The sequence below is a fragment of the Osmia bicornis genome, chromosome 6 (genome assembly GCF_907164935.1).
Source record: "Osmia bicornis bicornis chromosome 6, iOsmBic2.1, whole genome shotgun sequence".
Lineage (NCBI taxonomy): Eukaryota > Metazoa > Arthropoda > Insecta > Hymenoptera > Megachilidae > Osmia > Osmia bicornis.
Window position 1 is genome coordinate 6,225,292 of NC_060221.1, and position 25,291 is coordinate 6,250,582.

The 25,291-nt window shown below is 39.6% G+C and overlaps 1 protein-coding gene across 3 annotated transcripts; it reads left to right on the forward strand.

The window, feature by feature from the left end:
- Positions 1–1,957: 1,957 nt before the first annotated feature.
- LOC114876848 (sperm motility kinase) lies at positions 1,958–9,886 on the forward strand. 3 transcript variants are annotated; one of them, XM_029188720.2, is made up of 7 exons: positions 1,958–2,501; positions 3,701–3,962; positions 6,003–6,264; positions 6,407–6,689; positions 6,993–7,181; positions 7,944–8,062; positions 8,135–9,886. In XM_029188720.2, exons 2-7 carry the CDS (start codon positions 3,897–3,899, stop codon positions 9,649–9,651), a joined length of 2,436 nt encoding a protein of 811 aa, XP_029044553.1. In that variant the 5' UTR covers positions 1,958–2,501; positions 3,701–3,896; the 3' UTR covers positions 9,652–9,886. The 3 variants fall into 3 exon arrangements, with proteins under 3 accessions (XP_029044553.1, XP_029044551.1, XP_029044555.1); XM_029188718.2 differs by having other exon boundaries at positions 1,958–2,491; XM_029188722.2 differs by having other exon boundaries at positions 1,960–2,491; positions 3,701–3,796.
- Positions 9,887–25,291: the final 15,405 nt, after the last annotated feature.

Below are 25,291 nucleotides of genomic sequence, written 5' to 3' on the forward strand. Positions count from 1 at the left end.
ATCTCGATGTCGAATCAGCGCCCTCTGGTTTTGGAAAAAGGAACTAAATCTTGCTCAATTTTTGGCCCTCTAGAGGCAAAAATGCGAACTAAAATCTCGATGTCGAATCAGCGCCCTCTGGTGGCGAAAAAAGGAACTAACTTACCTTTACTTACCTTTACTCGAAGCAGTCTTTGTAATATATTTATTATAAGGGATGCAGAGATGTAAAGAATGTAGGGATGAAAGGAATGTAGGGATGAAAAGAATGTAGGGATGAAAAGAGTGTAGGGATGGAAAGAATGTAGGGATGATGAGAATGTAGGGATTTAAGGGATGAAGAGATGTAAGGAATGTAGGGATGAAAAGAATGTAGGGATAAAAAGAATATAGGAAATAAAAGAATGTAGGGATGTAAAGGAATACCGTAGGGGCCCGGGGCTGGGGCCCCGGTCTCCACTGCACGCGGCCCGAGGAGTGCCGGCATCGGGTGTGGCCCCCGATGTCGGCGGAGTTTGGCACATGGGGGAGTGTCAAAGTTCAGACCGTACTCCCTATAGTCCTAGTGTAGGCCACCGTGGTGGTTTTAGTGGGTAAAAATCCCACACTACCTCCGGCCCCTCCCCAGAAGGGCTGGAGGTGTCTTTCTGAAGATTTCCACCACAAAAAAAAAAAAAAAAAAAAAAAAAAAATGTATGTAAAGGATGCAGTGATGTAAGGAATGCTGGGATGTAAATCATGCAGGATTGTAAGGGGTGCAGAGATGTAAAGGATGCACATGGGAGTAATAAAATCAAAACGTTCGTCCTCCTAATGAGTTTATTCAATAAGCTAAAAAAATAAACACAGCAAATTAAATAAACGCAGAAACTAAAATAAGGGTATATGTATGTTGAGCAGGTAGATCTGCACCCTTCGGCGGCCGCTATATGACTGATGTGTTTCACTTCGCTCTACGTTGAACGGTTGATAACGGTGCCGCAGTACGGTTGATACGCTGTTGCAGTACGAAGTATTTCTGATTTTTATACTAGGTTAAAGCAGACCCTTTGAGAACAGAAGCATGCCCAGTCATCTATAATCTGTAGTTACTGCTTGTTGGATCTGTAGTTATTGCGCGAATGCGAGTTGCAGCGCCGTCGGTATTGGAGATTGTGAAACACGAACTCCAACAAGGCTGATGATCTATCTCATATATCTTCAGTGGTTCTATCACAGACGGCGTCATTGGTGCAATAAGTCATCAATAGATGTCCTTAACATATAAGAACAGTTTAAATTTATTACCCTTATGTATAACAAATAATAATTGTATATTTGATTTCCATTTATAAGCGGAACTTTAAATTGACAGAACAAAAATTATATCTCTGTATTTAATAATTATAATTTTATGAAAATATACTTTACACTTTATAAGAAAGAGAAAACGTGTTTTCACTATTTCATTTTCAAACATGCACCTTACATTACATATAGATAAGCAGAACCACGATTAACATCAAAATACTTTCCACATAATTAAGAAAAATATTCTTATTCAATGACAAATCATGCGAATATATAAAATCTTTAAAAGTGAATTATTAAAATTCCCCGAATACCGCGCAGCCAGTCTAAATATTTCTGCAAACACCCACATATAAAGGAATATTCTTCCAAAGCACCCACGTGAACATAATTTCGCTACCATAAACGTCTAACTTAAATCATATCTGATATTTTTCCACACGTGTGAAAATAAATTACTCATCGATCCCATGAGACACGTAAAAGGCTGGTAGCGTCGCGACGCAGACGCATCAATTGACGAAGATGACACATTTAACCAGCGTCTGCCACGTGGTTCCATGTGGTAGCTCGACGTCTCGTGACGGACACCGACCTACTCGCGCGATTATCCTTGATTTTTATGGAATTCTAGAGTCCGTTGGGTTCCTCGACGTCGACGAATACATCGTCGGCGTCGAGGCGTCAGCGCGCGGCCAAGCCGGCTCGGCGCCAAAATCAGCTCGCCAGTCGCGCTTTCCGGTCGGTGTTTTATAAATACTGCAGACAGTCGAAGAGTGCAGCGAACACGGTAGTTGCTGTAAAATCACGAATCCCGACGGACAAAGTTGTTGCCTGTTGCGCGATCTGATCTAACCCCGATAGAATAAAAAAGAAAACCCTCAAAGTTTCGTTTAACGTTATAAAATTATTATATCGTGAAGTTGAAGAAAAGGTGTTTGGCTAGCGGTGGTAGTGGTGACATTTTCATGGATTAATTGTGTCTCGGATTCGTAAGCGAATTCTTGGAACGAAGTGCCAAAGTGTACAGTGTGTACACGTGTGTGTGTGTGCGAGTGGGTGAACGAAAGTTGGGAAAGAACACTCTTGGTGAATAGTATTCGAGAAAAGTGATAAGAAACCCGTGTTTCGGGGAAGTTTGATAAGAAATGATAGAGTGATCCTACTATAAGCTGCAACTGTTCCCCAACGAGAACATCGTTTTGTCGAGTTTTATTTTTTGGTACGATTATGTACGAGTTCAAATTTTTTAATTATTGAGAAAATAAGGGTTGTTGAATTGTGGCTTGGCTTTGTTGATTTTTTAATGGCCCTTTTTTTATTTATATTCTAGGTATTGTTTAATAATATCGTCAAAAACGTGGATTTCTATAGAAAATTTGTATTATTATATTTTTTCTAAATATATAATACTATAACGAATGTGGTAGAAAATCTAAATTTCATAAAAATAGCTACATAGCAGAAGACATAAGAATTAATATTTATATGCAAATATTAATGAAAATTATTAGATTTTTCAAACGTTTGAAGATATAAGAAATAGAAGCATATGTTAGAGAAAGGAAATTTATATCTCGATATTATATGCGTGCGATATAGTAAATGGAATTTGGCTAATGGAGAGGTTGGTTCGTGTATGCCGGCCGAGTTTTGCGGCGTTTCGTTGTCCAACTTGCGCAACAATTATCGCAATTCGAAAATACGATGCAAAAGCTCTCGATAGAGAGAAAATACAATCTTTTGCCGTGAAATTATATACGAGCTACTTATTCGAACCAATAATACAGAACTATGAATTATAGCTCGGAATTCGTAATGCTATTTTCGTATTCGACACGTGCACTCCATTGAAACAACGTTCTTTTTCAAGGCACCAAAGAAACTTCATATACTTTGTTCAAAAAATTCCGCTAAATTAATACAATTTATTTCCAAATAAAATACCTAAAAATAATTACAATACCAAGCATAATAAATACATATATTTTCCATAAATTTTCATATTCCAAATGTACCATTATTTCATAGTTCAACTTCTCTCTCCTTTATAATAAAAAAATTAATATTTAATCATAACATATTTTTCATAGACTCACACATCTTCAACTTACCAATACCCCTTCATCCTCTTGTAACTAAAAGGTAATATCTCATCAAGGCGAACGATCACGAAACCTATATTTTTCTTTCTGTTTCTAAGCTTTGTAATACCGTGAAAATCGCGTAGTTACTTTACGATGGCACAAAGGGAACATTATCTAAAACTTACGCTTCTGCTTTGTGGAACAGAGCGAACGTGATCAAAGTTTAAGTGGTTCCAAAGTTTAACCCTCTTGCTATGGGGCAAACACTTTCGCGAATGCAGTAATTCTCGGCAGAATCTTCTCTAACATTCTAATTTTTGTTGTTGTACACTTGTTCTTTTCAGATTCAGGGTTCATCGACGTTTTTGCAAAATCGAATGGCTGATCACAACGAGCTAGTGGAAGTCCAATGATCATCGTTCACCACGAAATGACAAAATGTGAATATCTCTGCGTTAATCAAAACGGATTGTTAAGCTCATTTTCGACTTTTGGCTTCCGCTCGAGCCCGTGGCACACGATTGACTACCGTCTGTCAGAATGAGCTTAATGAAGAAGGCGATCGGCGGCTCCATTCACAGGATACGCGAATTCGAGCTCGAGAAGGTAATTCGATTGACGAATCGAATCTCTGACGTGACAGAACTATACTCCATCCAACAAGACGAGACAGTAAATGCTTACAAATTCACGTGCTCGAAGCAGGCCCGGCTCACAGCACACAAACCTCCACCGAAATGTTTGAAGAACTGGAAACAACTGAGATCCGACCCTGCGTCGAGCGTATAAATTTATAAACATATCCTGACTCGTGTCGTTGAACGGATCCTCTGTTAACGATTTTCCAATCTGCTTGATAAAATGAAAGTGTTGACCCAATTAAGGAAGAGACAAATGTATCGAATGCAAAATTTAGAGTAAAACGATTATCGATTCTTTTGGTAGAAGCCTCTGATTGCTTACATTAATGATGATGAATCAAGAATTCAATGGGTAGATGAATTTTTAGGTAGACGAAGTAGATAAGAAATTTAAGGGATGATAATTTCTACCCTTGCTAGCTTCAACATTACTATCTTCTATTAATTATACCTTGGTTTGAAATTGCTACATTTTATTACAATTTCATAAATTTGGATAATTATAAAATATTTACAGAGTTTCTAATTCCTAGGAATATGTATTTCCTTGCAATTGAAGAAAGTATAATTCTACTTTTGATAAATTAAAATTTTTTATATTATTAAGTGTCCATTTCTAAGTTTCAAATTTAATTTCAAATTGATAAATATATAATATTACACGCTGAATTCCATAAACTTAAGACCGTGCCTCGTTACCTCACTGTCAGTCTCACCCAGAGATCTATGTAAATCTTCGCCGAAAGTGTGTCGGGCAACGAATCCCAGACAAGTCCCTTCGAAAAAGCATCTTCAAATAAATGAACAGAGTACCGTAATAGAACGAACCTTTGAGCTACTGTTCGTGACGAATCGAATTCTCGACAGATCGGTAACACGCGACCGAGTTTCCAGTCGCGAGTCGTCGAGGATCCAGAAATAGTGGACGTGTGTGCAACATTTACCTCAGAACCAAGGAACGGGTAATCTCCTTCTCTCTGGCAGTAAACCAACTTTCCCTCGATGCTCACTTTATGACAATACAGGAACCAATTGTAACCTTTAACACTTCGGTTAATTGCTCGACGACCAGTCGTTCGTGGCTGTTCGTGTAACAAAACATATGGCACGGATATTTCCATTATTTTTCATCTGAAAACATGATATTCTCTTCTCTAATTTTTTGTTGCTGAAAGAAATTGGAAATACGAGGAACTGGTACATATTTATTCGAAACGAGTTTCCAATTCCCTGAACGCGTGATACATTTTAATTGAATATATTAACTTTCAACGTGCTACTTGAAATGTTATTTTATGTTATGAATTGAAATGAATTGTTTAGTTGGCAGACGAACTGAAAATGGGCTATGTTTCACAAAATATTATGAAATAGCTTTTGAACATGGCACTCGACGCCGATAAATTGTACACGAAATAATGAATGGAGTAGTTTAATTATTTTTTCACCTTTAAATTTGTCACCTGAAATTTTATATACGAAAATATTGATTTTGTGATATAAACTGAAACGAATGAAAATTGTCATTGAATTATACCGAAAGGGCTACTTACTATTCACCAAAGATGCAGCAGAAGTCCTCTGGCTAATTAAAATCAAGAATTCTTGCTGCGTCGTTGATTTTACCTTGGATAAAAAGTCACGGAACACATTTTTAACGCACCACGCTAAATTATACATCGGATCCACGAACTTCGACGGGCTTCTGGTTATTGCGTAAAAAAATAAAGAAAACAAATCTTCCGCAGTTTCGTTTTCACCCACCCTCGATGAAATCATTCGGAACCGCGTTATCCGTCGATCGAAACGTGTCCGACACACAAAACGCGTCGTGCGTCGAATTAAAAATAGAAGAATGGACTACCGTCTTGTTCGCGGTTTTGCTTTCATCCACAATTCACGGTGAAAAATCGAGGGCGCAGCTGTTCGATACGTCGCACCACGACTAACGATCCTGTAGCCAGGACAACAGCTGAAACGTGCTCTCTTACCTTTTTTCGAACAGGTGAATCTGATCGACGAGTTCGATATCCTGCAAATCGTCGGCGAGGGATGGTTCGGCAAGATTTTGCTCACCGAACATCGAAGCACCCAGACGGAGATGGTGCTGAAGGCGCTACCGAAGGCGTACACCGGGATATCGGACTTCTTTCGGGAATTCCATTACGGGTTACACCTGGCGGCCCACAGGAACATCATCACCACCTACGACGTGGCCTTCGAGACCGCTGGATTCTACGTTTTCAGTCAAGAATACGCTCCCCTTGGTGAGAAATTCCTGTTCACGATAAATGTGTGATTAAGAAATTAAACCTTGAATGACTATTTAGTCAAATGGTAATAATTTTCTAGGGCCATTGGAACCCTTTCGTTCCCTTTTTATTACAAATTTCGCGGTTCAATTTTCAGGAGACTTAACGTCCAACGTGACAGAGACGGGTTTAGGCGAGCTGCACGCGAAGAGGGTGGCCCGACAACTGGCTGCAGCGGTGCATCACATCCACAGCCGCGAATTGGTGCATCGTGACATCAAGCTCGACAACATCCTCGTGTTCAAGAGCGATTTCTCGAGGATCAAACTGTGTGATTTTGGCGAGACCAGGCGGGTTAACACTGTGGTGCGAAGGCACAACGAGTGGCTTCCGTACTCGCCGCCTGAGGTATTGCAGATCGACACTGACGAGACGTACAAGTAATTATTCGATTGACCATTACCAGCAATTACCGTCCCCTAATTAAGAGGTGGAATTTTAAGAATCTTAACCGAGTGGATAACATTAGTTCAAAACTATAATTACAACCTATAGGAGAATTCTATTAAAGTAGCAAAATATTGAAATTGTTAAAGTAAAATAAATATTTCTTTTGCTGACGAAAGCATTTATAAGAATAAACACGAAAGAGATCGAAGTTGGAATAACTTCCGCAAATCGTGGCTTGCATGATCATGAATGACAAAAGTATCAGCGTTTATTTAGCCTTTCACGTTTTTCAGAGCTCTCACGTCGCACGATGTCTGGCAATTCGGCATTGTCCTATTTGTCTGTCTGACCGGATGCTTACCGTGGCAGAAGGCGGCGTTGGACGACCCGCGTTACACCAGATATCAAAACTGGCACAACGCGACGTTGAACATAGCCAAGAAACCGAAATTATTTCAGCTGATCAGCTCACGGGCGCAGAGGTCAGTTTCTGTATGGGTGACGCGTACCAAGCGCCAGCCTGCACCAGATTGCATTCATCCGCCGCTTCTTAATTGCTCCTGAAACAATACGGAACGATTAGATAAAGAAACGACGCGATTCTTTACGCTTTGATATTTCATACTTTGACATACGTTTCATAGCTAATTAGATCAAAGTAAAGTTATAAAAACCAAGAATTAGAAAATTAAAACACACCTAAATAAATTATAGGACCTTAATTTATTTCTTTTTTAAGAAGTATATTTTATAAAGACACTGTGAAAGATTTAAAGCATACTGATTCACAGAGAGCTAATAAGAGGAGAGACTTTTTCAGCATTGAGTTTACATGTCAAAACAAGCAGAAGGGTTCAGAGAGAATTATAGACTACATTCCGAGGGAGTGCACAAAGGAGTACCGAGAAATGTTTCCATTTTGGTTTCAGTTTGTTTTTGAAACAACCGCGTGAATCATTACAATCGCGTCACCCTCCATGAACGTCGTTTATTGTCCCTGACTAAACGGGATTATTAAATGGTATCGAGAGAAAAATTCTGAATTTTAAATATATCACACTGACGGTAAAAGCAATTAATTTTAAACAAAGAACATTGATAAATTACCATATAAAATGGCTCAATTTAACGAACTCACCATGTTACCTTAATAAATCTCCAACAACTCCAGACCTCCCAGCATCGTCCCATTATCCTAAAATTAATTCCAAGGATTTTTACCGAGCCCCTTGAACGTTCTTCAGGATGTTCAAGCGTCTACTGGATCCAAAGGCGGAGAAGAGGCCCGTCAGCGTGCTGGAGGTAAACAAATACCTGGAGGACAGGTGGTTAGCGAAACTGGGTGTGGAGAAGGCGATGAACGGTAACAATCGAACGAAATTAAAGACTTAGCTGGCTCTCGTATCCGCTTGATTGAACTGGAACGTTTGCACAGGTGGCGCCGACGAGAGGGACGAGTTGTGCCCATCGATGTACAGCTTCCACAGTTCCTTGGAGGAGAAGAACCAGCTCCTTCACACTCTGACCACGTACGGTATCGAAACCACGGTTGACAGGGCGAAGAAAAAGGACCGTATCAGGGAATGGATCCAAGCGAGCGCGATAGTCGAGGAGTACGAAGAGGACGAGTCGGATTTGAACGAGGACATCCGTTTCTACGAGGACGAGGACGAAGAACCGAGTTCCATGAAGGGCAGACACTTCCCGGAGACTCGTCCGATCGCCAAAAACGAATCGAAAAGACACAGGCACAGAACGAACGCATCGACAGCTAGGAAGAGACAATCCGTCAAACCTACCGAGAGGAAAATTCCGTTCGCCCCTCAGGTAGCCGAGGAACGACAGACGATCGCAAGATTCGCCAGTTTTCCCAACGGTGACCCTAATCTAGCGGTGCTGAAGAACGGTACCAATGGTAACCCGGTCTCCGCCAGGTTACCCTTGAAAATCGATTCCAACTCGGAGGAAACGAGGCCCGTCGGCAACGCTAACGGGCAGCTGAATAATTCGAAGAGTTTGAACGTCTCTCGAGACGAATCGTTAGCCACGAGCGGCTTCAAGTCCAACTTACCCATCCAGGAAACGGTTCCCGAACTCGCCAACTCTCTGGACGTTCAAGATCAGAGTTCGAACGCGGCAACGGGCGGAGGGGATCGAAGTTTGCCGAGGAGCCCGCAGATACCGGCTAGAAAGCATCGCTCGCAAACTGCCCCGTTTCCGGCGCCGACGTCGCCCGTGCTGAACGGAAGTCGTGCCGAGTCCGCCAAGAGGAGCCAGTCGACCACGGTACTGGCCACCGGGCAGACGGACAGATCGACCCCGACGATCCATCGATCGACCGACAGGTCAACCGCGATGGCGAACCAATCGAACGGGCAATCGTCGACGGCAACGACGATGGCTCGGGGCGAAAGGTCGACCCCACAGGCGGAGAATCGATCCGCGGCGCAATCAATGTCTCGAGTAGAAAATCAATCCACGGTAATGCTGCCGGCGACGGCTCGAGTGGAGAATCAATCGAGTAACGCTTTGCAGCTGGCCAGGAACGAGAAATCCGCGACCGGGCTAGTTCCCCTGGCGGCCACAAATCCGCTGACGATGTCGGTCGCCTCTCATCTCGTGATGCAGAGCTTCAACGCATTACAGGGCATCAACGCGACCGTCAACGATGCTGGTACTCCAGTAAATTCGACTTCGAATTTGCCCCCCTCGTCAAGGAACAGTCCGAACTCCAACCACAGCAAGATGTCCACACCGAAGAACAGTCCCACAACTACTCCCGTAAGAACGTCCACGCCACCGAAGCACAAGTTGAATCAACGAGCCGAGGAGACGGTGTTTTATGGGAAAGATCCATTCGAACATTACGGTATCGCCCAGGGAGCGATCATGAGGGGTGAGAATGCTAGACGAGGCTCGCTTGAAAGCGGCAGCAGATCCGCTAGCAACTGAACGCTCCTGTTTGATTTTGGTATTGCACCAGGATTTATGTAAATGTTGAATAGTGACGATTGGATGTTGGATACGATATACGTACATCGTGTTCTGGTTTGATAACGGTTTCTGCGGGTTAGCTTTGAGCGGATGGAAAATGGATGTTGCTAATTAGGATCCGCTTTTTCTGCTACATCTGAAAAGAAATTAAATATATGGTTAGTATAGGTGGAATAAATGAAATGTTCTTGGACGACGACATTCTCAAAATATGAAAGATTTATACTACGTTACGGCTGTCTAAATATTTCTTAAAATAGTAGATCGATTTTTTAACGAATTATCGTAGAAAAGAGACCCATGATAGATCCATGCTAAACAGAAGTTGATGCTAGCAATGAACTTAATCGAAGATTGCCTTCTACTATAACTACTAAAATATTATTTAAGCAGTTTTCTCTGCGAATACTTGCAATTGACAAATGATTCGACACGAAAATCAAACAGGATAATCGAGTTTTGTATCGAACGATGCACCGTTTAGTGTCTTCCTTCCATTTGTTGGAAACGAGCCATGGCAAGGGCCATTATAGCGATTCTTTTGTCCCTTCACGTTGGTCCTCGCATTATGTAGCTGCTGCACAAACTACGCTCCATGGAATAATTCACGGATTATTTTATTTCATTGCGCCCCAGGGGATGAATCATTGAAGCGGACAGAAAGGTAACGACGATCGAGCGCGGCTACCAACACCGCTGTTTTATTTGTATCTGAACTTGTGTGTCGTGTATTTCAGGAACAATTTACACGCGAACGTCGATCAGCCAGGAACGAATTTTGGTACGTTGCTCCCGGAAAAGGTACGCGTCCGCGTTTCTCCGCCTCGTCGTCTCGCGATCGAACCGATCGCCACCACCCCTTCAAACGGCATTAGCGTAATTGAAACGTAAATATTACGGTGCACACGCGACGACAAACTTTATCGTGGGTAGTCCAAGGTGTGGCCAACTGATTGTGACGTGAATTCGATTAATTGTGATACTAGTAGAGTGATCTTTAAATTACCGAGACGGTTTTAGCTTCAAGATGTATGCTTAATATGTTAATGTGAAATTGATCCGAAAGATATCTTGTATTCCATAAATAATAATTAAAGATAGAATCTACGCTTTAGAAAATTTGTTTCTTTTTTTTCGTTATTATTAACACTTGACTGTCATAATGAAAATGAATGTTCGTAGACGATTAATGTTTAAATTTAGGCTTGCAATTTGTTAGAAAAATAATTTTTAAGAAAATTAAATTTTGTATGAAGAGAATTAATTCTTTTTCCCCGGTAGTAGATTACTTTTTTTTTGTATTGTTCTTGAATAAAAATAGGGAGAAAGATTGCATACACGAAGCAAGTTGTCTTACGCCAAAGATCATAGATGGCACCCAATGCTGCGAGCTAAGGGTGAACTATACGAAATGTTACGAGCAGTTGCCTTAGGAAATTCTTCTGTGATGTTTCAAGGTCTTTTGGCATGAATTATGCTTATACGTATATACATATATAAGTTTATCTACTTGTGTAGGTCATATTTCAAATTAAAGTAAATTAAAAAAATATTAGTGTAAGATAGAACAATAGTCATTCCTTATATTTTGAATTGTACAGTTTTCAATTAGATTCTTATGTAATGATTCTAGAGTTTGTTCCTTTCTAATTAATATTTATCCTTTTACCCTGTTAAAAAAAAATTAATTGTAAGACATTGCGACTGTACCATATTAATTATCTTCGATAAACATGAATTATTAATGTATCATGTGACATAGAATGTGTTAAGCTTTACCTATAGTTTTAACTTGAAATAAAAAATAAAAAATAAAAGATGTTTAATAATCAAGCAACAGGCGACAATAACTTTCAAGAAATCACCCCTGCAGGGTTACAAACTTTTTAATTACTGTATCCTAATACTTCTTTGTGTAAGATAATAAAAGATTTATTAATTAAAAAGAAATAAGGTCTTGAAATTATAATCCTCTTTACCATTCACCCCTTTCTTTGAACATGTCTTCCCAATTGCAATCAAAACATAGACATGTCTCCTTTTAGTAGCCTATAAAGAACCCGTCCATATACTCGCAATACAAAAGAGCATTACGATTCACATTATTCGTCCCTGGACCGTAGCTGACCGCGAGCACGAGCCGATGCTCTAAAAACGGACACGATCGTTCGCGAACGAAATCAACGTGGCTCTAATAATAACTATCCGATTAGCGGCGCCAAAAGATACAAGAATCGAAGCTGGTAAATTATAACCGTACCTTGAATGATAAAAGGCGTTCGTTTTTCCGCGATCGCGGGAACCGGTGCATCTGGTTGCTGCGTAATTAATTACGAATAAAAAAACGGGAGGAAAAAGAGTAACGATACGCCGGTTGAACTCGGAAATGCTCGATATTCTTATGCGTGTCCCGTGGCTCTGCTCGGCTTTGCTTTCGACCTCGTCCTCCACCTCGTCGTCGTCGTCGCCGTCGAGGCGACGTCGACTCAGCCACCAAGAGGAGGGTCACGGGGGTACGTGTCTGGCGATATGAAAATAATTACCGGGCGGGGCGAGGCGCGAATTAATTAAGAGATACCTAAGTAGCGTATATTGCGCAGGAGATGCAATTACGTCGTCTTTGAGCCCGCGCGCAGCCAACGCCCCCGGGCAGACATAACGAGACCAAACCACTCGCTTTGACACGATTCCTCAGGATCAACCATCGCTCCTTCGACACCCTGAAATTCCATCTTCATCTACTTCTTATTGTCGATTTTAAGGAATTTTTTAGGTTTATAAGATGAACCAACGACGAGAATAAGGGTGTGCTCTGTTTGTGCTAAGTTGTGCTTTAACCCTCGGATGGCGGACCACGAAGAGAGCTCCATATTTAATTGAATTTTGTTTTCATTTTCTTTTGTTTAAAAATTATATATTTAAATTTAAGTTAGTACTCTTGTATACGTTTTGTAAGTTTGGGTCAAGATTGACCCAGGCACCGCTGTTTAAGAGTTAAAAATGTAGAAACCAATCTCAAAGTCAAATGAACTTAGAAATAAAATTTTCAAGTTGCAATAAACGTTACAAATCAGCATTAATAAAATTTGGAAAAATGAAAAAGAAAAGGTATCGGTATCGGCAATGCTCCCATGGCGCGGATCATCCTGCCGACGGAGGAAGCTCGGACGAGAGAGAACCGAGAGAAGGCTTAATTGTCGCCGGTACGGATGAATTCGGATGATTGATGATGGTTCCGTGGACCGTTGCGGGGATTAGATGGATGATGCTTCAAGGCTGCTGGAGACGCGAGTAACGGGGGTCTAATGTAACGGAGTTTCATGTTTTAAGCTACTATGTTATGGGGATCCGGTGTTATGGGATTCTGAATCGTGTTGCAGCTGTGATATCATCGTAAATTATTATGGGTCATGATGATTTATATTGGAGTGACTTTCTGACGCGTTTTTAGAGGATTTTATATGGAACATTGACTTGGATTATTATCAATTTCTTCCTTTTCAATAGATTCAATTGATCCAAGCTATACTAGTTACCTGGATTTTATAAATTCATATTGTGGTACTTTATTCTTTTTCAAGAACACTGACAAATATGTATGTTTAGTTTGTTTTTTAATTCAATTACCAATAACTATATATACAAATTTTATACTTTTTTTTATAAAATTAAAGCTAATTGAATTTCTTTTACTTGTTCAATTGATATCAATTTAATCTGGATATTAATTGTAATCTTAAAAATACTGTTTTTAAAAAGGTTCTATTAGTAATTGAAAAGATGCCAAAACAACGAATAATATTTTTTTATACCTCAACATCTTATTCTCATCTTCAGCAAAAATACCCCCCTCAATTTTAATTACACAATCATCCTCATTAAAAAATTCCCCGAGTGCAAATTCGATGTCTAACCAGCTCTCGGCCGGCACCCAATGCATCAATCCGCCACCATCGACGACACCCAGAGCAAAAAAGCCATCCATACATTCAAGCAACCGGCCTTGCGGCCAAGAGCTGGACCCAATCCATGGAACGCGGGCCTGGAACGGGTTCCCAATTCGAGATTCCCGGCCGTCACCTTCGTTCGTCGTTAACGCACCAAAGTGCCGATGAAAATTAATGAAACCACAATTGGTGTTAATGGCACCACTCGGCCTCCCCTGCACGAGGAAACCGTCGACGGGCTTCTGTATCCTGGTTAACCCTTTCTCGGATTATGGGGGCCGCGGTGTCCCCTCGAAATTTTCAATCAAGCATATTTTAATACATCTCGATATAATTATCTGAGAATCTACGTATTATTTTGTCAATTTTTTTAAATTAATTTGCATTTACCAATTTGATTAAACGAACGTACCAAGAAAATCATCTATGGAACTAAATTTGGAAATCCGAAAAAGGATTAAAACGTCGGGCGACTGGTTTGTTTGAAAAACGAAACTGATCCGCAAGCGACACGATCCAGATACGAATTCTCAGCTAGCGTTCTATTTATAATGGAATTCGTGTGCGGTGACCGGTAACACGCTCCAAATCACTCGTGCTCGATGTTAATTCACACGATTCCCGGTATATCACGGTACGATCTTGTCTTCAATGTGTTCATCACGGCCTTCACGTGTAATTACATACATCGCTGTGGTTGAATCAATGCAATGCATATAATTGTATCCTGAATGCACATTGTGATTACTGACTGAACCGAGGGTGTAGCTCGCATACGTCATCAATTATACTGGATAAACAAGGTAAGACGCATACGGTGTGTCATTGATTGCTTCAAATACCATAGGATGCAACGTCGGATGCATAGGATGCACCGTCAGATGCATAAGATGCACCGTCGATTGTACTTGGTAATCAAATACGCAGATGGTGCGTTGTCAATTAAATCGGATAAATATTGTAAGACACATAAGGGGCGTCATTAATTGCAATGAATGCATAGCGTAAAATGCATAAGGTGCATCGTCACTTGCATTGAATAGTACCATAAGATGCATAAGGTGTATAATTTGTCAGACTAAACTCCCCTTTGTATTCATAAAATAACTTAATTATCTCGTTAAATACCCATGAAAGGCGTCAATAAAATTATAACATGCGATAAAAATAGACCCTAACTAACGAAGGAAACACCTGTAGGAATCGTGACGATTTTCGGAAAGAACTTCATCGTCTACGTATACCCGACAACCATGTATGTGTAGCTCGTTAATTAACTCGCGATCCGGTAATTGGCCGCGATAATAAGTAAGCAATTCTGGCACGAGGGGTCGGTTCGCAGGTCATCGTCGCTGGTATCTAAGGTGGTTCTCCTCACCGTTGCTCGCAGGAAACATTAGAACGATAAAAAGGTCGTCGGGTCAAGTCGGTTTAATCCTTTTCGAAATCTCAGGCTCGTCTCAGGGCGCGGTTGTTACACAGGACGATGAGATTCGAGATACGTGGGGGGGGAAAATTCAGCGGGTTTCGAGATTATCTTGCGCGGGCTAATGGCCTGTTTTCCTTTCAAAAATTTATGATAACGCAACACGCCTCTTGGCGAACGGAAGTTGAGCGATGGTACGGTTGGCTCTTGCTCATTTTTCGTCGCGAAACATGGAGTTCTTATAGGTTTTCAATTAAGCGACGCTCTTATTATGGGCATTAACTGATCATCGTGGCTGATAAATGTGGTTATGGAATTTATGATGGTTTTTTAATGGAAGTACAAGCAGGTGGAAACGGGAACACTGTATGTCATTACTTTTTTGTAAACATAGGGCGTGCGTTTCGCATATTAAACTGATCAGTTACTTCAATATTATGATAATAATTATATAGAAAAATTTCATTGAACTGGATTAATTTATAAAATATATTGCTGCACCAAGAAATCCATGTTAGTTCTTACTAATAAATCATTTACGTTATTTTTCTTTTTCAAACAGAAAATTCACTGAAATACAAAATCCACGAAAATAAATCCAAACGTCCTCATAATTTCAACCAACAATACAACCCTCCTATTAACCAGTCAAACAACCAATACATCACAGCAATTATAAGAGCGGAACAGGTTGCCTGAAATTTTTATCACAGCATATGTTCATCTATCAAAACTCACCCCCGGATGTACATCTATCCACGTCATACAAAGCGTCGTCCACAAAGGGTCTGTCCGCGACTAACCCAGCAGCATTCAGGCTCGATATCACGATAAACATCCCTCCGACCGTGTTATCATTGCGCCAGAAAAAAGCGAAAGAGAGAAAAAAAAATCAAGCGACAGGAAGCGTTGCCGTCGAATCTCATTCGCGGGCGCGGCTCTTCGTTCTCCATTTTCATAAATCAGCAGGTAGCGATCCGGAATGATTAATCCTCGACGACGGCGGGGATGGTAAAATGCAAATTCCAATCGGCTGGTCCCAGGACGCGCGACACCGGCATCGAGGAAAGTGGATGACGAGCCATCCGCGACGATTCCTCCGCGCGCGATCGGTGAAGTCAGCCGCGTATAATATCCACGGTCTGTCGCGAAAGTAGGCGTCGCCAAAGCGTATGCGTACATTAGCATTTAGCAATTAGTAGTAGGGAAACGATGTAGCGATCCCCGCGCCTTTCAACCCCCTTCGCGATCCGTTCGGCTGTGCGTGAATTAAGAGCACGACGAACGCGTTCGTCTGCGCGCGACACTGAAAGCGTGTACGCGAGTTTCCGTGAGGTTTGCGATCGTAATGGTATAAATATGGAGTACCCCGCGCGTTAAACGGCGTCGTTCGCACTTTCTGCAAGGAATTTCCGCTTTTCCTGCGTTTGTCGTGGCCGAGCCTCTGTGAGGCTGCGTTTTGCACACGCTCGTTTTTGATGTTAATAGCATAGGGGTCTTCTTTTGCCGGGAAAACCTGGCGCTTCTTTTTTTTTTCCTCGCCACGATCGTTCTTGCAATACGTACTGCACATCGAGGGTTGGTTTTGTGCACGGCGACACGTTTGCCGATGAACGAAAGAGGATACACTTTGCATCCGATTCTTTTCACCGGGATAATAGCGCGAGGGGGGTGTCGATAATTATAAACACTCTATTTCAATAATTTGTTGGAACAATAGAAGAGAATGTACAGTAATCCTCTTGGTTTTCAATGGATGCATAGAAAGTTTTCATTCTTCGTGTATGAAAGATAACGATCTGAATAATTTCTAGAATAACTTTGTAGGAAGTACAAAAACTTGTATATTCCTTGTTAATAGCATCACTATCATCGACCTGTCGTTCGTCTTCAAACATAATTTAAAAAAAAAAATGAAATTTGAAAGAGCAGTTATCTCTTTAAATGAACTCGTTTTGATGCACTCATCTAGCAGCATCCAATTGCAAGCGAATTTACCGTCCACGAGCAGCGGAGTCTTTCAAGCATCGTAACGCGGTTGGTCGCGACTTGAGCCTCCCCTTTTCTTCCACGAAGCGCAAACGGAACAGGTATGAAAGATGGCAACGTCTCCTTCAGAATGATGCACCGAATAAAATACATATTTCAATTTGTCCGTTCTCTCGCTTTGCTTAAGGATTCCTCGCCGTGAAATTTTCGTCCGCCGCGTCCTCGGCTGTGTTTCCTACAACCAATGGACAGAAATTTCACCGTCTGGAAATATGAAAATCCGTACCGCGAGAGGTTGGTAAATATCTCAAGTCCGCGTAATGGAATATTCGCACATTAGCGACAGGCCATTAATACGACAACCGCCTTCGCCGAGTAGCGTTTCACTCTTTAGCGAACGGTAAGTGGGTTACCGTGAGCATGTGCTCGTCTGCACCCCTCTGCATAATTGTTTGGACACGAAAAGCGGCACTCCCGTGAAACACCGTTTCCTTACGCGGTCCCTTCTCTTTGTTTGTTCTTCCATGTTCGCGCATCGCGCCCGTTAAATTCAATTTGCCTGGCTGGACGGTCACCGCCTACCTCCGCGTCTATTTGTCCTCGAACTTATCCCGATCCCGCGGGAAACAATCGACGATACCGCCCTTCTTTCTTCCTTTTCGCTACTTTATTCTCGTATCCTCCGAGAAAACTACCCCTATCAAATTTGAAACCCGGACCAAGTGCCATTTAGTGTTTTAAAATTCAAATTAAATTAATTCCATTGGGATAAATTGAAAAATTTCCATATATGAAAAATAAATTAACGGGATATTTCAATTTTTAAACAATTAATTGTAGGGGAAGATTGATGAGGTAACTGTCCACTTTTCACACCTTCGAAAGACGATATTGTACAAGCTGTCAGTGGAAATGTCCAGAGACACGTCGAAACGACATTCGCAATAAGAAATGATTGCTCGTCCAGCCAGAAGGTTTCGATATTTTCCCATGAACGACGATGTTCTTCGCGATGGCGAAAGTTTGCACGATGGGGAACACTGTCGCTCGTTAATGTCAAGACGAGCGTCGTGTCGAGTATGATGTAATACGTTGTAACGCGTTTCAGAATCGCGATAAAAGCTTTCTGGAGCGAGAACCAGCCACGATCGACGATGATAGACGAGCAGAAGCGTGTTTAACGATGTCCCGTCATCGATGACGCGATCGTCAGAATGATCCGTTGTCGATAACGTTTCAAGGAAGTCTTTTTACAAGATTCTGTCCCCCTTTCTTTCTCCCTTTCTCAGCGAGTCTCAGCGAAAACGATTGCAATTTTAATGAGATGGGAAGTCATTTCCAGATCCATTACCGCCTATCATTGTCTTAATCGAGATTGAGCCATTTATTTCGCACACGATCGTGATCCGCAATTAGGAGACGCGTGTTTTAATGATTTTGTTTTAATTGTGATCGAAATAATTGCCGAATCGAGTCAACGTGGCGTGTATAATTTATCGGACTGTTATCGTTGCTGGTTTAATCTCTATTCAAATTTTTTGCACTCAAGCTTCGCAGATCGTTCGATCTAATTTTAACTTCCACGCGATTTTAGTTGGAATTGATCTTGTTTGGACGTGATATTGCAATAAATGTAAATATCTGTGTATTTTTGTGTTGATAATTTAATAGTTTTAAAAAATAATCAAAGTTACATTTTATATTATTCCGAATATTTAAGATTATTGTGTTGTATTTGAGCTATGAATTTAATTTGTAAAATTTTCCCGCATAAAAAAAATCTGCTTCCCTCAATCTCATAATTTCAACGAAATTTGCGAAAATATCGCCCAATATCCTTCCCCTGTTTCGCATCCCTCGGAAATTTTCCCTCCACCTCTTGGTGGAAACTCATTTCACCTTGTACACGTTACAAAATCGCCGCGCTGAGACGAGCAATTTCCTGGATTAGGGAAGCTACAAGATAACTTTGGCTACGTATTGTGCGACCAACACCTACAACTCGCAATTCTTACTACGAGCAACAAGCAATCTAAACAGTAATTGCAAGTTATACGAGGGATAACTTTCATGTAGAAACGTCTTGTTTCCAAGAAGATTGTATCTTGATTAACCAAATGCGATTTTTATGGTCTTCACTTGCAGCTGTCCACAATGTTTCATTTTCATTGCTCTAACCCTTCTTAAAATTTCCAAATTTATCAGCCTTCTAATACTAAGTCTTTAAAATGATTTTATAATATTGATAAATGGAAACTATAATAATTTGCATAAATTTTCAGATAATTTAAAACTCTATGCTCCTAAAGGTGTCTCTAAGCCTCCATCTTCTGACAAAATTTTAATAATTTTCACCGTATAATATTAATATTTAATAATTCTTCAACGGATAGGATTTCTCTTGCGGCTACCTTTCAAAGGGAAACACTCACGCACCCGGCCAATGACATTTTCTTCTATTTTCCTTCGAACGACGCGAATGCCGAGGGGCAGAACACCTTCATCATCATCGGCTTCGCGCGAAGAAAATTGCGAACAATGCGACTGCTGGCAGAATGATCACGATTTTGCGTTTTCTTCGCGCGTACAATTGCGTGCGTGAGGTGTTCATCGCGCGTTACCATTTGCGTGCGCCAACTCGGCGATAAATTGTTGAATTCCGCCTTTTTAATCCAGAATTTCTCCGCTCTTTTCCGATGAACAGACAAGTCATCTTACAGTGCATCCTTTTTTTACAACAGAGTTCTATGAAAGGCTCTTTGAATCGTTTTTTTTTCTTAACAAAATAAAGTGCTCTTAAGTCCAGAGGGAGATACTTAACTGCCGAGTTGGGATATGAAGTGGTTTCTCTCTCTATTGAAGCTATTTTAGAAAACTTTAATTGGAAATCAATTTCCAGCTGCAATTAAATAGATTTAATTTCTGTTAATGGAGAAATATGTTTATCTAATTGAAATCGTCCGATTTCGAGGAGCATTTTGCAATTCAAAGCAATTATGTTGAATCTACTATCAATATAAAATCAATATATTCATTTATTTTTCAATTTTAAATCACCTAACTATCTCGTAACGCTAATATAAAAAATGTACAATAATTTAAAATCAAATTTCCTAATCTTCCAAAGTGCCAGAGGCAAGCAAATTTTTTACACAAATAGAGCATAGCCTATGTGAATTGATGGAAAAGTGCATTCTATTGAAAGAGACCCAAAAAATGATAGAATAAACCGATACATCGTGGGCAAAAATGAAAAAAAAAAACACATCATAAGCCTTTTTCCGTAAGCGATAGCTGCAAAGCGGCCGGTATCACTCATCGACCGTGTTTCCTCTCCTCGTCTTCCCGTTGACTTCCTGTCGAGCATTAACCGGGTGTCGGATTACCGCGTTCCATTCCTAAGCTGGCATAGAAACAGACAGCTTAATCCAAGCCGATTTACCCTAAGCGATTTGCCGATCGGATCCGATCAGAGCCATTGCGCGGAAGAAAACAAGACTGACAGTAAAAGGTAGTTTTTTTTCTAACCATGCAATTATCACTATTTTCAAATGAAATTATTTTTATTGCTACGAAGAGATATCTTAGAAATGTAAGGATGGAACTAAGGGTGAATATTATCGCATTTTTAGGGGTTAATTTAATTACTTCGACTTTTAACCCTTTCATTCTGGAGAATATTTTCAGAAAATTATTTATTATGTGCTGGATGATAATTACTGATTGTTCATTATGACTTAATTAAAAATAAAAATAGAAGTCATGAGAATGTCGATGATTATCGATTGCACCCTGGGGATAATTTGATTTATTTGTCCTCTCAATTATAAATCATTCGTTAAAATCAATTATTTCTCAGTGACAGGTTATTTTTAAGCTGAAGAGGTTAATCACACTAATGAAAAGTGGAAAAAGATTGGAAAACAAGGAGATAGTCGTATAACCGAGATGAACATCCTTCGTTATCTCGTTCAATTGACGGCAAATTCTTGTTTAATATGAAAGCAAAAGCAACGAACAGGGGGCCGTATATAACAAAGGTGAGCAATATCGAGGATCGTAAAATGCTGCAAAAATAACTTCGAATTTAGCGTCGTTCGCGATCATAAATCTTCGGTACTTCCGACGGTAAAAGTCACTAGTATACCTCGATCGGTGAGGTTCTTGACCGGGGTATGTCGAAATGCAACCAAGGTGTGTGTTGTGCTACAAGCTCTATGTGTTTTGCATGGCGCCTCCATGGTTATGATCTAAAGGGATGAACAGATAGAACGGCCTGCACAATGGAAGATAATGCTGCTGCTTCGAAAGAACATCTTTTATAATTTTTTACATTTTTAAAGGATTAAATATACAAATTTTTTGTTCTACTTCTTATTCACCTTGAAAGAATTATAGAAATTTTTCTTACAATGCTGATGAAAAGTCTTATAATGAAGAAAATCAATGTAATTAACATTAAGAAATTAAATATACCTCTTGAATGTATTATTCATTGCCTATTGTAGCAGAAAAATTATGCTCCAAGATGTACAATAACGTTCAGTATTCTTTCTCAAGTGTAATTATCCGCATTCAATAATTAACTGTTCAATTATTCCTTGAAAAAAGTGTAAATGGTTTAAGTGCAGCAGTATTCAATAAGAGGTCATTACACTATGAATGCTGCGAAACGTCACCAACAGTCTTGCAAAAACTCAGAAAAACTTCAGAGAAGTAGCAGAAGCTGATCGAAAGAAACACTTGAAGAGGCCTTCTGTGATAAATATTCAATGAATATCGTTCGTATTTCATGACATGTGAAACAACTTCAGAAAATATCAGAAATTTGAAGCACTATTTCATCCCATAAATTTGATATCTTCAAGAATAAAATAAAATTCGCTCCTGTTGATTGCGTGATCTGATAAACGGTAGCTGCTCAGTAAGAAGATGAATCGTGCGAAAACCATAACGACGCGTGAACAACATTTTAACTTGCACGTGGAACACGATTATACAATCACGCTCGATCTTTCCTTAATTATGTCTTGCGATCGTTGAATGAGATATCAACAAATTACCGGATCTTAATTTCCCTTTTCCTTCCTATGTTTCCTCGGATTCTCTTAAATTGCGAATAAATCTAACCATGTGAGAAATGATAGCCTTGTAGAAGGGTGACTTCCTTTGACGTATATGGAAAATATCGAGCGAATCGTTATAAAAATTCTATCGCGTGCTTCTTCATAATTACACGCTGCAAGATTTAAATCGATGATTCGATACTGATGTTTGTACACGAGCATAAATTCATGTCTCGTCTGGATCGCGTGAATTCTTTTACTATCGTGCACCATCTTAATTGCTGGGTACATTTATTAGCCCCCCTTTTTTTCGTTATTCTGCATGCCTTTTCATGTATTTTATTCATGGAATAGATAAGCAACAGATTATCCGAACAAGGTAAAAATTGTTCAGTAAAATGAAAATGTGTTATTTATGTGTAACAAATTGAAATTGATAATATTTTAGAATTAATATTCTATATTTAAGTAAAAATAAAAGCAATATTTTTAAACAATAGTAGGAAATCTTAAGTATTTTACAAATAAAAATATATTTATTTCTAATCATCAACTATCTGATAATTAAACTGCCTGTAATTAAACGCTCCAAGAAATCCTTAGCACTATAACGACCACCATTGAGTGCCTAACTACTCCCACGTACCTATAATTATTTTTTAACACGTTGACTGCCACAGTGAAAATGGCAATATTATTCAAAATAATGTTTATCTATTGTCTTCATCTAATTATTCTGGCATGTGTAATTTCAATGTGTTAACAAAAATAAATTCTCTAATTTAAAATAAGAAATCTGAAGCCGGTCACTTTGAAAATTTTAATCTTTAAAACTTTAAAACTGCTGAAAATTTCTTATCACCCGGTGAAAAATTTATGATCGATCACTGGCTTCCCGGAAATTTCTCGCAAACAGTTGAATCACGACGGAAAGATTTCCGAGGAACGTGATAAATCGACATCGATCATTGTTTCGTCTCGGCGATCAAGGGGTGTGACGTTAACGACGGAATTCAAGGCTCTACCACGTTGGGGCTCGTAAAACGGTTCCCTTTTAGCCTGCACGAACTTCTCGTCGAACATGGAGGAAACTCGAAACCGTGGCGTTGAATCGAATTAATTGAAACGGCCGAGCTATTATAAGAAGTTGCAGCCCGTTTCACCCGAGGGATTGATCGATACGGCCACGACGGGAACCAGTTTGTCGTCGAGTTTATTAAAACAAGTAATTACAGTCTTATTATAAACTTATCGTCTCACGACGACCCCCCGATGCTGAAAATCGTTCATCGACATTTTTACCCGTCCCTGCGAGGCTGATCGGTTATTCACGGATCGTTCCCTTCAATCAAATCGAAAGACGGCGTTGGTTTTCCTTAAATCGACCGATGGTGATCAGTTTTTAATCGCGAATCTTATCATTCCGCATCCTCGATCTTAAACGACTTAACAGCTTTTAATTAATGTCAATTACAGTTTAAACGTTAATACGTTCGCTATGTAGGACACGGCGCCGCGTTAAATTAATTAATATTGTTGTTATCGACGTTAATATCAATAGAAATATTATTTTTATTTATTTCATTCTCTGGGTAATATCTATGACTCGCGTTGAGATACCAAAATTTTTGAAAAGTTAAATAAAATATCTGAAAGAATTTTATTGAAAAGCTTACCGAAGCTCGACAACCACGATAATAAATTGTCACGTGTTTGAATTAATTTTCCTTTAACCTGCCAAGGAAGCAGAAAAAAAATTGTATGATTTGTGACCGAAGGTTTCCCAACTGTAGCGTTCCTGAAAGAAAAAGAAAGGGAAAAAAGAATCCCGAGGAACCAGCGTAACTAAGTACCAGGAAAGAAGTGACAGGTTTATGGGAACCATACCCTTGACCCGAGCTTCCAAGCACACAATCCATGCCTCAGCTTCTCTCATTCAAGGATTTTTCGTGAAAATAGTCGTGCAACCACCTTGGAAATGAATTGCATACAAAGAATTAATTCTATTTAAAAAAGGATTCATAAATTTTCAATGGTCTTAGATTATCCTCTATACACACCATATAGGAGAATTGTTTAATTAGAGAATAAATATACAACTTTCTTTCTCTTATTAGTATAATTTAAAGAATTAAAATATGTAATAAAATACGAGGCTCATCTAAAATTATTACTATTGGTTTATATTATATTTGACGTTCATTATCCATGGGTTAATGAAGGAAATAAATTATAAGATAATTAAAAATTTATGAGTACTTTGTTTGCGATCGATTTCCAAGGTAATTTCACAATTATTTCCATCGAAACTGATAAATATTCCATAATTCGAGAATAAAAAAAGAATTTTTCATTATTATTTTTGTAAATGTCAAAAATGTAATATATTTGGGAATATATCTCAGTGCGAATTCATATCGAATGTTTTTTTCATATACCTATAAATAACAAAGATTTACTGTCCATTTCAAGGCCCCACCCTCCCTATGTGTCCCCGTTGACTAAGGTATTACGACACTTGACAAGAAATACGGTTTTCTTTCCACATCCTCCAGGTATAGATGATCATTCTCATCTTCCGTTTTGTTGCTGAACTTCGCCAGACTCTTTCATAAAGTCCTTCAAGTGTTGCTTCACCAATGAATCTTGTCATAATTCAACTTCTCCGAACAGGCCGAAGGATCGGCCTGTGCTCGTTAGAGAAGACAAATTATAATTTACATCGATGCTTTTTCAAATCGCGTGCACATCAGCTAATTCGTTTCATTGTCTAGCGGATTTCGTGTCAAAAGTGTGGCTCTTTGAAATCTTGAGGAAGTCCAGTGATGAAGTAAATTGGGTTAACGAGCTCGACAGACTGGAAACTCTCGAAAGTCTCGGAAGTCTTGAAATTCTTCGCTGTTTCGAAGGACTTGGAGATCTTGGGACATTTTTAATGCTCGATAGATCTTCAAGATTATTAATTAGAGTAATGTTCGAGTGAACAGAAATCACGTTATTGCTTCCTTTCAAAGACGATTAAATCGTTTAAAACGTGAATTAATAAAATTTCTTGTATTTAAATTTGTTTCTGTCAGTAACTTATTTTCCATATATTAATTTACAAAAAACTAAAACTGCAAACAGTAAAATTAAAAGCTGCGATTGAGTTTTATTTTTCAGGTAATATA